At 45.5% G+C, this 17685-nt stretch overlaps 1 protein-coding gene across 1 annotated transcript in view; it reads right to left on the bottom strand.

Annotated features, from left to right (window-relative positions):
• VWF (von Willebrand factor) overlaps positions 1 to 17685 on the bottom strand; it is a gene marked incomplete at its 3' end in the record, with an annotated part of 203024 nt that overhangs the window by 137808 nt on the left and 47531 nt on the right. Inside the window, exons 9-14 of the mRNA XM_015408541.1 lie at positions 15481 to 15603; positions 11279 to 11390; positions 9733 to 9779; positions 6855 to 6991; positions 5359 to 5494; positions 1539 to 1639 (exon numbers count right to left, since the gene is read on the bottom strand). Coding sequence (XP_015264027.1) covers positions 1539 to 1639; positions 5359 to 5494; positions 6855 to 6991; positions 9733 to 9779; positions 11279 to 11390; positions 15481 to 15603 — 656 coding nt within the window. The remainder of the gene's footprint in view (positions 1 to 1538; positions 1640 to 5358; positions 5495 to 6854; positions 6992 to 9732; positions 9780 to 11278; positions 11391 to 15480; positions 15604 to 17685) is intronic.

Genomic DNA, 17685 nt, shown 5'->3' with positions numbered 1-17685 from the left:
CCCTCAGAAAAACAAAAGTTCTCGCTTTTCTTCTTTCTTCTTCTTCTTCTTTTTTTTTTTGTAAACTGAAGTAAAGAAATAAAATAAAGGATGATCCTAAGAAACAAGAAATAAGGTAAAGGCCCGAAGGCAGAAATAGCTATCCGGTCAGGAGGAAAGGCAAAAAGGTCCTTTCAACGCGGCGGTAGAGAGAGAACTGGCGGGATCTCCGCGCCCGTCCCCTCTGGGCATGCGTGCTGGGGTTCCTGCGCATGCTCAGTGGGACTCGCGCGAAAATCCTTTGAAACATAGCTTGCTACGGCACCGGTTGGGTCAGCGCAGGCGCACTAAACCCATTGGTGTGAAGCACAGAGACCACGAAGAAGATCACACAGATACCAACCATACAGAAGCTCCATTGCTACTTGCCACCACATTGGCAGTTGCAGTGACCGCGGAAAAACCACAGAAAACCATTTCCATACAAGGCTGCCAGACTAGCACTGGCAACCAGTGAATGTCTTTTGGGGGTGGGTAGTGATGTCATGCAATGATGCATCATCACTTCTGGTTTGCACCTGGAAGTGACATCACACTACTCTAGGAATTTGCCCATCTCCATGGTAAAAACCATAGAGATGCGTTAATTCCTAGAACATTGTAACATCACTTCCAGGTACAAAGTGCTACAATCCTAGTGCTGTGTGGAACAGACCTTTGGCATAAGTTTGATATCCCAGCTAGGGGCTTTGAACTGGATGTCAATTGCCACTGATTTGCATGGAGGTACTCAAAATCTAGAAACCTAGTGTATACATAGCACCAGCTGGGAGCTGGAATGAAGGAGGAAATTTGGAGCACTGTTGACACAGCAAGGGCAGAAGACCACAGTCCCACTATTCATACTGGCCTGAGCCTAACCAATCCAGAGGTTTCCTGCACACCCCTATTCCATTCTGCACCTGGGGGCCTCTGAAGAGTGTCGTATGTCATTTACCAAGTTCTATTGTCATCTCTGTTATGTACGCGGACCACCACCAGGGGTCCACGGCACAGTCTGGAGCTTGGATCGCCTGTACAATAGGAACCTAGGATCCTAGTTCCCCCAGCACCAACCAATAGCCACTTTGGCAGGAAATTCAAACCCTCCAATGGAACTAGGGGGTGCTAGGTGGGTATGTATATAGTTGGCCTTGTCGGGCCGTTAGTTAGTTTGATGTTAAGTACAATAAACGTGTGCAAACACATGTCATCGTCCGAGTCCTCCATGCGGCGAACCCAGTACTTTTCAGTCTCCTTTCATTCTGCACTTGGTTCAACCCCCAGTGTCCCCAACTGTTTATGTTGCAGAGTCAAGGCATGGAGCACATAAGAGTTCTGTAATGTAAACACTGGTATTTCCTAGAGAAGAAAAAGGGCCTGTGTTTTGTTCTAAGGGTGGGTAGAAAAGAAAATCCAGTTTCAAGCATGCCACATAATCACATTTTCTTGGTGGTGGGTGAGGGGGAACCTCATCATGGAAACAAAACTGAACCAAAAGGCAGGGAGGAAACTCATACCTTCATCAAAAGTGTTCCACGGCCATCCCAGTCAATCTGCATATTCTCCCTGTATGTGAGGCGAACCGCAGACATTACCGTGTGCTGGATATGAAGGGCACCTTCAGAAATCAAGAGGTGGTTTTCAGAGACATGAAAAGTGGAAACGTAGGTTGAGAAACCACATCTAAGCTGCTTGCTGGATGTGAAATACTGGATCACTACCTAAGAGCTAAGACACATATTGCAATACTTGCACCGCCAGGAGATGGGCTGTGCTTGCAAGGATATGGAAGAACTACAACTGCCCTACACCCTGAGGAGGGGCAGCAGCCAGAACACTCCCCAGTAAAAAGCAGGCCGCCAACACCCTCTTGTCAACAATATGGACAATTGCTGTCACTCCCATGGACCATCTGGTTATTGCTGCTGATTGTTCCAGCATTGGGTGCAACAAGTGAGAAAGGACTGACCCCACCCCCTCCAGCACCCACCCTGCAAATGGGAGGTGAGGGGGCCACCCAGTCTGGGTGGGTTTCCCCAATTTTGGGGGCTCCAGCCCACTGCTGGCCAGCTGGCCAGTGGGGAAGCTCCACCCCCAAACAGGCACACTGCGCATCGACATTTTCGATGTGATGACATAATGAGGAGGTGATATCATTACATTGGGGGAGTGTCGCACAGCGAAGTTCTAGCATTTTGGCCAAAGCTCTACGGTAACACATAAAGTTTTGTCCAAATACTAGAGCATCATTATGCAATGTCCCCAGCAAGATGATGTCACTTCCACATTATGTCATCACAGTGACGTTGCCCCACTCCACTCCACAAGGAGATGGGCTCTGGTCTCTGATCAGACATGCAGTTTGATCCTTGCTGTTGCTGTTCCCTTAAGGATTTAAAATGCACAATCAGACAGCAACATCTGTCTGTCATGCCCCAGTCATCTGTGTCCCATTCCCCCACCCTTTACTGCATGTCCGGTCCTGTTGGTCTGAGCTGGTTCCAAAATGGATCCCTATAGTCTGATCGCTCTGTTGTGCACCGAAGCCATCAGGAAGGTCTGATTAGTCTCTTGTTTTTCAGCCATCATTTTTTTACTAGTTAGTAATATGTGCATAACTGAATATTTGCACCGCTCTCTCTCTCCCCCCCCCCTCCAACAGGGGCTGTTCAGAACTTTGTTTTCTTTGTAAAGACTTTCAAAGAAAGATGCCTCTGTACTTCAGCTTATTTCTGTGCTTTGGGGAAGGGGTTAATTAAAAAGTTTAGAGAGGGAGTACAGCAATGAACTACATATCTCATCAGGCTCATCAGCACTTGTGTGCATGCTCAAAAGACAAACTTTTTAAAAAGAATGGCCAACAGCCCCATGAACTACATATCCCAGCAGGCTCATCAGCACTTGTGAGCGTGCTGAAAAGACGAACTTTAAAAAATGGCCGACAGCAACACTCCCTGGCTGCTGCGTCTGATCGATCAAGGACAGGGTAAAAGCACTTTGAAGACGGCTAAAAGGGGTGAGTCTGACCAGTATTCTCTGTTACAAAATAACCTGAATCAATTATAGGGGGGAGCAACAGCAGATCGAACTGCACGTCTGACTGCAGCCTCTATGGTATTACATCCCCACTAAGCTCCTTCCTCTTCTCCAAACTCCAGCCTTCGCAGTATCCCCACCCCAAGGAATTGCCCAACTCGGAGTTGGCAACCCTAGCCACAGAAGGCATCTTGGTGAGGGCCTCACCACCCACTGGAAATGGCCCTGTTCTTCTTTTACATAGAACCCTTCTCTGCCAGAAACATGGCCTCAAGACAAGCTCCAATTTAGGAAATGTATATGCAATCACTTCAGAGACCTGCTTTGAGGCAGCTCAAAAAGGGAAAATAGATACAAACATAAAAACCCTAACCCTAAAGACATGGAAAATACCACACCATAAAAACAACATTCCTCTGCCATAAAGATGATGCCCACAAAACCGGATGGAAACAGACTATGAGGACAACCAAAAACGATGGAACCCTTCCATCAAAAGCCTGGGTCAAGGGGAATGCTCCAGCCTTGGATATAACAGACAATAAAGTCCGTACCAGGTGAGGCCACAACTTAACATTTCTCCCTTCTGACCCTGGTGTTGGACCTTGCAGATGTGTTCTGCTAGTGGAGACACTTTCCTTCGATGGAAGGAGATTTCCCCTTGTGCAAGAGTCTCTTGGATCCCACTAAAGGAACAGGTCCACAGGATCCAACCCAGTGCTCCGTCAGGCCTTTACTTAGCAGGTTCCTCAGGCAGAAGCCTGTGCCGTTTTCCTTGTATTATTTTGTACACTAACAGTGGTGGACGCATAACAGCAACAAACAGCAGAACCGACAGTGCTTGCCTCACAGCTGCCAGCAGATCTCTCATATCTGTCTAGGGCTGCCAACCTACAGGTGTGATACAAGATGAAAGGCAACGGCACAGCAATATATCAAAACAAGAAAAAAATGAATGTGCCCAAATGTAACATCAATGATCAATAAATGTAATTAGAAATATAAAGTACAACAAATTTTCCTAAAACACTTTTTTTGAGGACTGCAGAATATTTAATTCACTAGCTGATTCTACTTTGTTTGAGAACCTTTCCCTGTAATGTAAATGGTGAAATACTTCAGAAAATTGAAGGGATCTTCCAGGAAATGGTAGATTCTGCATTAGGTAAGAGTTATTTCTGTGACCACTTTTGGAAATATTGTATATTGAATTTTGCTTACAGTATTGTGAGTGCAGTTATTTGTATGTTGATGGTATTATGCTAATGTATTTATGAAGGAATCACTGAAGACTGCTGCATTTGAACATGTTTTATGGATGTCTATATCCAGCATGATTCTTGAAAGAAATTACTGAAACGGATTTAGAACCAGGGGTCCATTGAGTCAGCTGGCGAAACACTACTACATCCTTACAGATTAAGGACTTTCTTGAATTCACATAAATTGTGTGGCAAAACTCCACCTGTGAATTTCTACTTGTATTCAACCTACAGGTGTGGCCAGAATTACTGACCTCCAGACTACAGAGATCGGCTCCCCTGGACAAAATGGTAGCTTTAGAGGGTGAACTCTATGGAACTGTATCCCTCCCCCAGGCTCCACCCCTAATTCCCCAGGAATTTTCCAACTCGAGTTGGCAACCCTACATCTGCCCCATCCTCTGCCAGGCGCCAACACTGCAGTGCTACGGCTGGGAGTAACCTTTCCTTCTGCCTCCTGGTGCCAGTACCAAAGTTCCAGCAATCATTCTGACACACTGCTTTACTGTATGCAAAGGTCCCTTATACCAAACCAAACCATTACTGTGTATGACCACAACTGACCACAATTTTCCAAGGTGTCAGGCAGCAGATTTTTGAACCTTGTTACCCAATACAATGTGAGGAGGCCAGGAAATGAATCTGAGACCTTCTGCACAAAAAACTCATGTTCTTCCACTGAGTTACGGGCACCAGTACAGCCAAGAGCTGGCTGGAAATCTCTCATCTTGAGGTACCAGCAGTAAGGGGACACAGAACACACAGAAGAGAAGAAGAAGATATTGGATTTATACCCCACCCTTCACTCGGAGTCTCAAAGTGTCTTACAAACTCCTTTTCCCTCCCCTCCCCTCCCCACCAAAGACACCCTGTGGGGTAGGTGAGGCTGAGAGAGCTCATTCAAGAACTGCCCTTTCAAGGACAGCTCTTGTCAGAATCATGGCTTGCCCAAGGTCATTCAGCAGCTGCATGTGGAGGAGTGGGGAATCAAACCCGGTTCTCCCAGATTAGAGCCCGCACACTTAACCACTACACACACCTTGCAAGAAAGGGATCTGTATGTCCTGCCCATTCAGAGAGATTCCACCACCGTGTTTCAGTTTAACAATGCTGTTCTCCTCCGGAAGCTGGACAGAGACAGAGCGGGTACACACGGCATCAGGGTCATCCGCACACTAGAGAGAAAGCAAGACATTACATTTCAATTGTGTTGCAGTTTCAGTCCATTAGTTTGCAGGGACATCAGCTACTGGCACTTTCAAGAAACATTTCTTACAGCACTTCTATGCAGACATTGCTGTTATTGCTCACGTCTGCCTTGTGTACCCATGTGATCCAAAAAGATAGACGCAAGGATAATAAATGCCATTTTGAGGGGTTTTGCATCAGAATATAAGTTCTGACTCAACAACGGTCTTAGCTGGAACATCTTTATTCTTCAATAAACAAATCACCTACAGTGAGTGCTGTTAAGAGTAACTTTGTTCAAGAGGCTGACACTTTGTTTATTCAGAATGTGGTTTTCATTTTGTTTCATACATTTTTGAGTTTCTTCTACGGTTGCCAGCCCTGGGTTGGGAAATACCTGGAGATTTTGGGAGTGGAGCCTCGGGAGGGTGGGGTTTGGGGAGGGGAGAGCCCTCAGCACATATAATGTCATAGAGTCCACCCTCCGAAGCAGCCATCTTCTCCAGGGGGACTGATCTCTGTAGTCTGGAGATCAGTTATAAAAGCAGGAGATATCCAGGCCCCTCCTTGGGGGCTAGCAACCCTACGTTCTTCAGGAAATCATTTTTAGTGTTGACAACCAATGAAAGCATTGAAATTGATAAATCAGCTGTCTTTTAATGCACTTATTACATTTAAACTTATTTGCACATCACCAAAACCTCAACAGAGATGGGGGGTTTTCTGAGTTAACTGAAAGAAGTGCAGGATGAGTTAAGGTGAACACTAATTTGACTTAGTTCGATGCTTTGTTTTTCCACTCCCTATTACAGCAACACACCAGAAACTAAATAACTTCAGTCCATGGTGATCAGATATCACTAAAAGACTTCACAGAGTTTAGTGCTCAAACAGACTAGGCAAACAGTGCACATCTGGACTACTCCATAAAATATAAACTGCAGGCTTTTGCATCCTCTGTTTGCCCTGGGGCTGTTGGGGGGGGGGATGACAGCCTTCAACCTCCATAATTGCCATTCTGATATTAGCATTCCAGATGTGTAAATGAATCCCCATTTCCTTTAATAAGCTAATAAATTAAGCAGAGACCCCAATTTGATTAGCAGTATTTTGAACTACAGAGAGAGGGTAGAAGAGCTCAGCTCGAGGCTGCCATTTTCAGCAGCAATGTCAAATTCTGTTCTGAGAGAACTCCCCAGTCAAGGACTTTTCAGCTTACAGACCTGGCCTATTGTTCTCAAAGTGGATCCAGAGCTCATAATTCCCTTAAAAAAAAACCAACTTTGCCATAAGGCTGGAAATTAGAGGGTACGGAACATTTTGTCTTTCTTGTCAATACCTTCTTACCTGGACAGTCTCTATGATAATAGAAAATGAATTTTCCTCACAGTCCTTGGCAAACAAGTAGTGACAGATGCCACTGAAGGTGAAGTGCTTGTTGTCAAAACTTTTGAAATGGGATTGACCAGTGACAGAGCATTCGCCTAAAAACAGAAAGACAAAATGATTTCAAACGAATGAAGTATCCTTTAGCTCTTACTAGGAGAGCAGGGGGCAGGGACCTGGGGGACATCAGCCTATGACATGATACTAAGCATCTCTAGGAATTGGCCAACCCAATTGGAAAAACCATATAGTTTTCTGTGATTCCTAGAGAGGTCTGACATCACTTCTGAGGAAAACCAGGAACTAATGCTAGTCTTCTCAAGGAAGCACAAAAAAACCCTCTATGGATTTATCACAGAGTTTCAGTCAATTCCTAGAGTGGCATGACATATAGTAAGGTAAAGGTAAAGGTTCCCTTGCTCGAAAGCCAGTCGAATCCGACTCTAGGGTTGCGGTGCTCATCTCCGTTTCAAAGCCGAAGAGACAGCGCTGTCCGAAGACGTTTCCGTGGTCATGTGGCCGGCATGACTAAACACCAAGGTGCACGGAACGCTGTTACCTTCGCACCGAAGTGGTCCCTATTTATCTACTTGCAATTTCTTGCTTTCGAACTGCTAGGTTGGCAGGAGCTGGAACTAGAGACAGGAGCTCACCCTGTCTTGCGGCACCCGGGTCTTGAACCACTGAACTACTGACCTTCCACAGCCTGCAGTTCAGCGTCTTAACCACTTGAGCCACCGCAGCTCCCTATGACATATAGAGCAAGTGCGTAAAAAAAGATGTTCTCAAATGAGAAGGGGGGAACAAGGGTAGCTCTCTGTCTGGGATGACCATTCAATGCAGTTGGAAGCACAGTGAGAGAGAACTTTCTACAATGCACAACTTAATTCATCACAAGAGGCCTAAACTTTATCACAAAGTAGTGGTTTTCAATCTGTGTTCTGGCAGATCCCTGTAAAATCTGAAAATAATTAATGTGGATAAGAAGCTACATTTTCTCCTTTCCCAACACTTAAGAGAATCATAGCCATTGTTGGGAGGAACTGGGGCCTGGCTGCTCAGAGACATTGAAATTGCTTCAGCGACCCATCAGTTTTGTACTATAAAAACAAACAAAAATCCGCTGATGCTTTCATATATTACAGAGAAATAATAGTTATCCAGATCATTACAGACCCATCTTGTGAAAGCTACTGTCATACTCTTGAGGCATACTTAAGACAAATCAATGCAGCAGATAAAATTTAATTCACATCCCACTTCAAATCCTTTTCTTGGCGATATACAACCTCCATCATGGAGGATTGATTTTGCAGAGGGAATTTCTGAAATGTGATCTCAGAATGTGCCTACACATTAAAACTCCCAACATTTTTAAAATCCTTGATCCTAAAGATATGATGTGAATTCAGTCCTACCACATTCCAGTCAGATTTTCCCCTTGACATGATTCTCAGGCATTAGGCAGAATCCCACAGCAACTCATGCGATCATGATTTTTTATTCTAGATCACTCATTCCAGATTAAACCCCCATCTCTGGGATCCTCATAGTCACAATCATTGTAAGCCAAAGCCATAGTCATGGGGGGGGGTGGGGTGAGGAGGCATGGGCCCTTCAGCAACATTTCACCTTTTCTAAGAACTCTGAAAGATGCTTACATATTCCTTCATAAAGGATTCCCTTTAACAGCTGGGTAGAAGCAGGGATTCTGCCAGGTGCAGCTTTTCTCACACCCCACATCCCTGCCAGAATCCCATTCCACAAAAGAAACAGCAGACCTAGGGATCTGGGCAGTGGGGCAGTGATGTCTGAGGCAGTGAGGCTCTGTATTCTTGGTGCTTGGGGGTGTGTGGCAACAGTAGGATGGCTTCTAGAGTTCTGGCCCTGCTGGTGAACCTCCTGATGGCATCTGGGTTTTGGCCACTGTGTGACACAGAATGTTGGATTAGAAGGGCCACCGCCTGATAACAACATGGCTTCTTATGTTCTTATGTCAGCCTGCTCTTCAATCACCCTTGCGGGGAAAGTATGATTGAAGTACACTAATGTCTATAATGAATTAATGTCAGCTAGTGCTTAATTGGAGTAGGATCCTAACAAGACAATTAGACTTTCGACCTCCTGTATCCCAGAGAAAGGATTGTGGAATTAGAGAAGACAGGAATTTCTCCATACTTGGACAATATTACAGGCCTCCAAGTGAACTGGATTACGCTGACCATGCAAAACAATCTTTAAATGTTTGTTGTGTTTTTAGTATGGTTTGGAACAAATTCTATGCCATGTTTGCTGCAGAATGGATAGTACACACACGAGGGATTGTTTTCTTACAGAATCTGTGCTTGTATAATAATCCAAAAGCCACTCCGAGTCAATAAGGCAATCTAGATATTCTAACATACAGACATCATACTGTGTCTTCAGTTTGGAAGTCGCTTGGGACCACTTTTATGCTAAGGATTTGTGGGCTACAAAGGCATTTGACAAATAAAGTAACTTTGAGTAAAGGGAGGTTCTGCTGAGGCGCTTCCAGGGCAGAGTGGAGATTCAAACCTGGGTCTCTCAGGTCTGACAAACACTCTAACCTCTAAACCACACTGACTGTTGACTCCCCACCCCACCTCCGGAGAAAAAGTGCCAGAAGGGACAAGTTAAACCCCAATTCTCCAGTGCCACAGCCTCAGTCCACCACAGGTACCCCCTGTGGTGGCTTTTTGTAGCACCTAAGTGTCTGAATACGACGTGCGGTTTGAACTCTCACAACAAGAGACACCGTGGCTCAAATACAGAATGCTAATTCACTGATGGGCCATCCTATGACCCAATAGGAACATACCTGGGCAAGGTTCATTGCTGCAGATCCAGGCACCATACCTGCAAATACTGGGAAATACAATTTTCAAAGAATTAGCTACACTCCCAAATTCCCTACCCACTCTCATAATTGATGTAACTGAAAGAAGAGAGTCTCAAAACATCACCACCCTTTTTAGTCCAATTACTATTTCCCTTAGCATTAGAGAGCCCTCTGTCCCAACTTTTTCTCTACTTGTAGCCTAACATGCTTAGTGACAGTCTGCAGAAATCAGGAAAGGGATCTCAAGTAGATGAGGGAGGGACCCACTGCAGTGATTTCAGCTCAGTAGCAATTTATTGTTGGGTGTCTCAACAAGACAGTGTGCGTGTCATCACCCCAGGAGCAGCAGTAAGTCCAGCTCTTAAGATACAAAAAAGGAACCCATGTATTCCAGGACCTCATAGGAGACAACATAAAAAGCTTGGCACAATGGAATCTTCTACCATGTGAAGACAACCCCTAAGGTAGCCAACTTCTAGTTGGGAGATACCTGGAGATCCAGGGGAAGGGAGGCACCTCAATGGGGTATAATGCCACAGAGTTAGGGTTGCCAAGCTCAAGGTGGCACCTGGAGATCGCCTGTTATTACAATTGATCTGCAGACAACCAAGAACAGTTCCCCTGAAGAAAACGAGTGCTTTGGAGGGTGACTCCATGGCATTATACTTCACTGTGGTCCCTCCCCTCCCCTCCCCAAGCCCCAGTGCACTGGCTTGCAGGCTCCAAGTATCAGGTGCCAGGGGTCAGGCAAGGCAAGGTCATTCAAGGTCAGGGTTCCAGAAGCCAGGCAAGGCATTGTGTTCACACAATGCATTGTGTTCACACCTAACAGCTTCTCATGGCTGGTTTTATAGCCACACACGTAAGGGTCATGCTTGCAGCCAGCTGCTCACATGTAATCCTGCAACTACTCATCTTTGTTATTAGCAAGCGGCTGGCGTCAGGCCAGAGATGTACACTTTACCATCTTGTCTGTAGCTCTGTTCTCAGCCTTCATCTGTGGCTCTCTAAAGGTGTAGATGATACTGGTCAGCTGGGAACAGCCAGCTGAGGTTCATGTGCTGAACCAGGGGCTGGAGGGTGTCGGTGGCTTTGCACCAGCTGTTGGCTGTGAATCCTGACAAGCCTGCAGCCCATTTTCCTGCTGGTCAGCTTCTGTGGACTCAAGGTTAGCTACATGGGGCTGCTCTTCTCCTGAGGAGTCCTCTTCTCCTGGGGAGTCCAAGCTATTGCTGAGCCCTGGCTGACTCATGACACCCACCCTCTCCAGGCTCCACCCCCAAAATCTCCAGGTATTTCCCAATTTAGAGCTGGCAAACCTACATAGAGTCCACCCACCAAAGCAGCCATTTTCTCCAGGGGAACTGCACTCTGGGAGATCTCCAGACCCCACCTGGAGGTTAGCAACCCTAGCCCTTGTGCATAATTGCCTCATGTTTAATGCAGGAGGCAGGAGAGAGCATGCCCCCTTACAACAAGCCCATGATGTATTGCCAAGCAGGTTTTATTATCTCATTATACTTACCATGAATTGCAGTCCCTGTAGACAGAAGAACCAGGAGGGTAGTGCTTGCCAGAATGTATGCAGGAGCAGTCAGAACTGTCCACACACTGGTCACCATCTAGAAGCTTGCCATCTGCAGAGACAAACAAAAGGGGGGGAGACAGTGAGGGCTTGAGTTTTTCTTGCTCTGCAATTCAACATCTGAAATCCATATTACCATGAGGAAAAAACTGAGAATCAGCTAGGGATGCCAGTCTCCATGAGGGACCTGGGGATCCCCCGGAATCCAGACTATAGAGAACAGCTCCCCTGAAGAAAATGGATGCTTTAGAGGGTGCCCCACTGAGTGTGCCCCACTGAGGTCCCTGTCCTCCCCAGGCTTCATCCCCAAATCTTCATGAGTTTCCCAACCTGGATCTGGCAACCCTGCCCCTCCCATCCCCCGCTGGCTGCCAGGGGGGACCTGGCAATCCCCTCTGCCACCATCTCAGCTTTGCAGTTCCTTCTGTGGGTAGATTCAGTGGCTGTTCTCGTGTGTCATTTCTCTGGGTCTGCCCTGACCAGTTTTAATAACAGAGTTTTAAATAGCAACATTATCGCCTTGAACTGATACTTTATACTCATTGATATCTTTTTCTACTTTTAGGGTTTCTATTGATCATAATTATATATATATACTAGGAATAAGGCCTGTTGTGGAAATAAATACAACAAGATCTAGAAAGAAGCTCTAGGCGGGTGCCCTGGTCTTGGGCACTCAGTGTCAATTTGCTGTAGTGACCACAGCAGGGTATAATGACACACAGCTTACTGTTTTCTCCAGGGGAGCTGATCTCTGCCATCTGAAGAGCAGTTGTAATTCTGGCTGATCTCCAGCCCCACACCTGGAGCCTCTACCTAGAAAAAGTACAGTCTTTCTCCTTTTCATTGGGGACCCAAGCAGGACGGGAAGGGACCTCAGCAGCGTATAATGACTCAAAGTCCACCCTGAAAAGCAGCCATTTTCTCCAGGGGAACTGATCTCTGCCATCTGGAGAGCAGTTTTAATTCTGAGTGATCTCCAGCCCTCTCCTGGAGAATGGCAGCAATAGTTCCCCAGGAGGAAATGGCTGGTTTTGAGGGTGGGGTTTATGGCATTGTACCTGTCTAAGGTCCCACTCCTCCACAAATCCCACCATCTCCAGTCTCCACCCCTCAAATATCCAGGAATTTCCTAACCTGGAGTTGGCAACCCTATCTCCTTCCCAGCCAACCATCAACATACCGTTATCTGCCCCTCTGACTTCAGGTTTCCATCTCTTCCCCCCTCTCTGTAGCCTCTACCTAGGAAAAGTGCAGTCTTTCTCCACAGTGGTGACCAAAGCAGCTCACATCATTCTCCTCTCCCCCTTTTGATTTGCACAACAACCCTGTGAGGTAGGTTATGCTGAAAGTCTTTGAGTGGTCTGAAATCACCCAATCAGCTTCCACAGGAAGAACCTGGGTCTGGAAGATCCTGATCTGAAGTGCAAACTGCTACGTCACACTAGCTGTTGGGGGGGGGGACCACAGCAGGGTATAATGCCAGAGCCCACAATTTTCTCTAGGGGAACTGATCTCTGCCATCTGGAGAGCAGTTGTATTTATTTATTTATTTATTTTATACTTATATTTATACCCCACCCACCCTGTAAACAGGCTCTGGGCGGCTTACAAAAGATGGCAGAGTATGCCGAATTAGCATAAAACCATAACATTAAAATAGTATAAAATAATCTCAACATTACAATAATAGTATTTAAGGTGCTCACAGTATTAACATAGATGGTGTGAATTGTAATTCTGAGTGATCTCCAGCCCTCACCTGGAGATTGGCAACAATGGTTTCCCAGGAGGAAATGGTTGGTTTGGAGGGTGGAGTCTATGGCACTGTACCTGTCTGAGGCCCCACCCCTCCACAACCCCCACCCTCTCCGGGCTCCATCCCTCAAATCTCCAGGAATTTCCCAACATGGAGTTGGCAACCCTATCTCCTTCCCAGCCAACCATCAACCTACTGTTATCTGCCTCTGATCTCTACCATCTGGAGAGCAGTTTTAATTCTGAGTGACCTCCAGCCATCATCTGGAGTTTGACAGCAATGATTCCCCAGGAGGAAAGAACAGTCTTTCTTCGCAGTGGAGACCATAGCAGCTTACATCATTCTCCTCTCCTCCTTTTGCTCTGCACAACAACCCTGTGAGGTAGGTTAGGCTGAAAGTCTGTGACTGATCCGAAATCACCCACTCAACTTCCACAGCAAGAACCTGGGTCTAGCAGACCCTGTTCTAAAGCACTAACTGCTATGCCTAGGGTAGCCAACCTCCAGGTGGAGCCTGAAGATTACTGGGTATCACAACTGAACTCCAGACAACAGATCTCTCTCCACTGAAGAAAATAACTGCTTTGGAGGGTGGGCTCTATGGCATTCTATTCAGCTGAGAGGGTTAGGGACCCTCTCCCTTCCCCAAACTCTAGATTCCACTACAGAATATCCAGGAATTTCCCAACCTGGAGCTAGCAACCCTAGTCAGGACTGGCTCCAATGAGTTCCTCACAAAGGCCTGGAAAGGGCTTCCTTTTTTTGCCTTTTTACTGACAGAACCAAGCATGGTTGCCTAGCAACAGCCACTGAGGGAAAAGTTAGTCCCACAGGAGCCAAGAAGAAGTGTCTTCGTCAGGAGAGATAGCCGTTTTGATAGTTAATTCTGTGAAAGAAGAGTGTCCAGGCTGACAGTGGGTGGGGGAGAGGAACGGACCCAGCACCCAGCCAATGGCACGCGAGTACTCTTGAGTGGCAGTTGATGGGCTAATGGCCGATAGAGCACACTGCACAGCCAATGGGAGAGCTGGACATGGCCAATATGTAAGGGAATTATATATGTAGGATGTGTGTGTGTGTTTTCCCAATATCTGTAGGGCAGGAATCACTTTAATTTCCTGAATTTCCACAGTTTATCAGCTGTTAAAGGAACAGAAAAAAGCTGGCAACCCCAACCACTGAAGAAATATCAAAGGTTTCTTCATGAGAAGATTCATAACAGCATTTTTTCCCTCTGAAAGGTCATGTTTCTGTCCCTTCCACCCCTTCCCTAAAATACACAGCCATAGAGGAGTGATCAGTATGTTTTTATGTCCACTCCTTCCTTAAGAGTGACTAACAGGCCTGATTGGTACCTAGTCTGAGCAAGGTATGCATCTTAAAATATGCCCCAGAAGACCAGGTAACACGCTGGGGATCTGGGGTAGATGTGTGAGCATTCCTCAGTAGAGAAACAGCCATGGAAAGGATTTCTGAATGTGTGTGTGTGTGTTAAGTGCCATCAATTTGCTTCCAATTTATGGTGACCCTATGACCCTATGAATTAATGACGTCCAAAATCCCCTATCATTAACAGCCTTGCTCAGCTCTTGCAAACTGAGCGCCATGGCTTCCTTGAGTGAGTCAATCAACTTTATTTTAGGTCTTCCTCTTTTCCTTCTGTCTTCAACTTTTTCCTAGCATTATTGTCTTTTCCAGTGACTCTTGTCTTCTCATAATGTAACGAAAGTATGATAGACTTCGTATAGTCATTTTAGTTTCCAGGGAGGCTTGATTTGGTCTAGAACCCACATTTGTATTTTTGGAGGCCCACGGTATCCATAAAAGTCTCCTCCAACACCACATTTCAATGGAATCTGCTCTCTTCCTGTCAGCTTTGTTCATTGTCCCACTCTCACAGCATTTGAAAACATTGCCCTAGCAGATCACATTTGCCTTAGTTCAGATGTACAAGCATCAGTGAGCTAATTCACTAGAACTGGCTGAAAGGGATAGAGTTCCCCCAGGCTCTAGCAAAAAAATCCCTCCCCAAGCATCCTCCTCCCTTTCTTCTCCCTACAGCTGAAGTCACCCACTTAGAGGTAATTCAGAAGCGCCCTTAAAGTTGCAAGCGAAAGGAAAGAATATATATATCCCCAACTGCTGCTGGAACTCACATATGCCCTTTTGTCTTTGTCTTAAATAAGTACCCCTTTGATAAAAACAAACGCACATGCAGGCAGTATAGAAACTGCCTTATTCTGAGATGCAGAAAAGGGAAGAAGAGAAGAGAGATAAATACATGTAAACATTTGAGAACAGACACTGTTTTACTTCTTCAGGCAAAATAGGAGGCGCTACTGTCCAGTGATTCCCTCAGTAAACAAAGCAGCAAATAAATTACCCGGGCAGCTGCAGCCATCGATGCATTCTTCCTGACACCCTGAATTGATGTTCAAGTTTTGGCAGGTTCTGGCACAAGGGGAAGTACATTCCTTATACTCCAAGCCAACGGGACATCTTGGCCCTGAAACAGTTTCATGATTTTGAGTCACAAATAATTTGATGGAAGGAAGAAGATCATAAGAGGTCAAATTTTGGGGGTTTTTTGCATTTATTATTATTTCTAACAAGAAAACTCATGAGGAGAAAGATACAGGTGGGATATCACTAGTGTCTCTCCCCTTACTCTGGCACTCTGCAGGGGGGATCTGCAATATGTGGTTCTACAGCCACAAACCGCTTAGTATGGAACCAAATATGTCTCTTTAAAAAAGAACATGAAATCTTCAAGTTAAGGTATATTGGAACAACAAGTAACAGTGCTAGAATAATCAGCATGTGAAGGGCAAAGATTCTCATGAGGCTAAAATGCTTTGCAAAAAAGAGAAATGAGAGACAGGAACAGTTGCCAGTAATCCAAGGGCAAACCATGCACAGATTTATGCCTGTGTATATTTATTGCGTTTTCTAGTTCTTTTTTTATATATAAGTTTATTTATAAAGTTTTACAGCTATACAACTGAATACATATAACAGTATATAATAAATAGGGTCATATATGTCTACTTTTTATCCATCCATTTGTAAACTCTTTTCTGGAAAACTATATCATCCTTTCCTTGAAGTAACGTGTTCAGTTTGTCCATCTCCGCCAAATCTAACAGTTTCTGCGCTAATTCATCTCTTGAAGGTAATCTATCTGTTTTCCAATATCTAGCTACTAGTATTCTGGCAGCCGTTAGTATGTAAGTTAATAAGTAAACATCATTCTTCCCATAACCATCTGGAATTATATTTAATAAGTATATTTCTGGATGTAATTCTAAATTAATGTTTAATATCACTAATATCATCTTTTTAATATTTGACCAATATTTATACATTTTCCCACATTTCCACCACATATGAAAAAATGTACTGACGTTAGTTTTACATTTCTAACAATTCTTAGATGTTTTTTCATTACATTTAGATACCTTATCGGAGGACCAATACCATCTATGGAACATCTATATATATTCTTTATATGATGCTGATCTTAAATACTTTTTTACCTTCCAAATTTTGACCCAATCATCAATGTCAATATTGCATCCTATATCTTGCATCCAAGATATCTGTCAGCAAGCTGCCATGGTGTTCTGTGTGACCCCTGTTATGTACCTGTGTATTCCCCGTTCCTGCCAGCCACCTATTACGTTATCCTGCTGTAATGCCAAAGTAAAACAACTGGAGGATGTGAGGGGGAGTATGCTTCAATGCTAGCTTGTTGCCTGAGAACTGCACCTGTGTTATGTCTACAGTTCGCCTGGTTCCCAGGACCTGGGCGCGCAACCGTTTTCCCCTGCCCGCCAGCGGGAACACTACCCATTGGTTATGTCTCTAACTTGAATCCCTTTATCATGTCTGCCCTAACTGATTGTACCCAGTTCTAACAAGGAACGTGTTTGAGTGTCTTTCCAATGCTTTGAAATAAACTTTGCTTTCTTTGAAACGTGGATTTATTCTCGATGCTTGGGGATCCAACATATTGTTAGAACTCTTTTTCTCCTAGCGTCCCGATTCTGGCGAGACCATGAGCGGGTCTGAGGGAAACCTACCTACCACGGAGGGGGACACGGGATCGGTCCCAACTACCTCCGCACCTTTGATTGTTACAACTACCGCACCAGGGGAAGGTGCTGTGGGGGGAGCGATCCCCCGACTACCTGCCTACCTGTCTTGGCCGCCTCCAACCCCTTCGCACTGGGGTGCGCGGAAGACACCAGCACAGGATGATTGGGCTTTGTACAACACCCAAGGCACCAGGGAGGTGTATTCCCGTCGAGGCAGTGGGCTTCGAGAAAGTCTTTTCGACAAAGGAATGTTTCCCGACTCCGGGAGTTCGGGGGAGACTGGGAGTTATCGGAGAGACGTGGAAAACTGGATGTTTGAGCCGGTGGGGGACGGGGCCCGTGCGAGATCCTCGGAGGGAGCTGCATCTCCTGAATACCAACCACGGGAACCGATCCCGGAGGAGACAACAAGGGAACGTCTGGAGGAGCTGGAACAATCGGTGAGAGATTTGATGAGGACGGTCCACGATGTGCTTGAAGCGTTGCCGGGG

The sequence above is a fragment of the Gekko japonicus genome, unplaced genomic scaffold, assembly GCF_001447785.1.
Source record: "Gekko japonicus isolate JY-2015 unplaced genomic scaffold, Gekko_japonicus_V1.1 scaffold1193, whole genome shotgun sequence".
Taxonomy (NCBI): Eukaryota; Metazoa; Chordata; class Lepidosauria; order Squamata; family Gekkonidae; genus Gekko; species Gekko japonicus.
The sequence above is the reverse complement of the archived record's forward strand: the minus strand, read 5'-3'. Positions and strand labels throughout refer to the sequence as shown.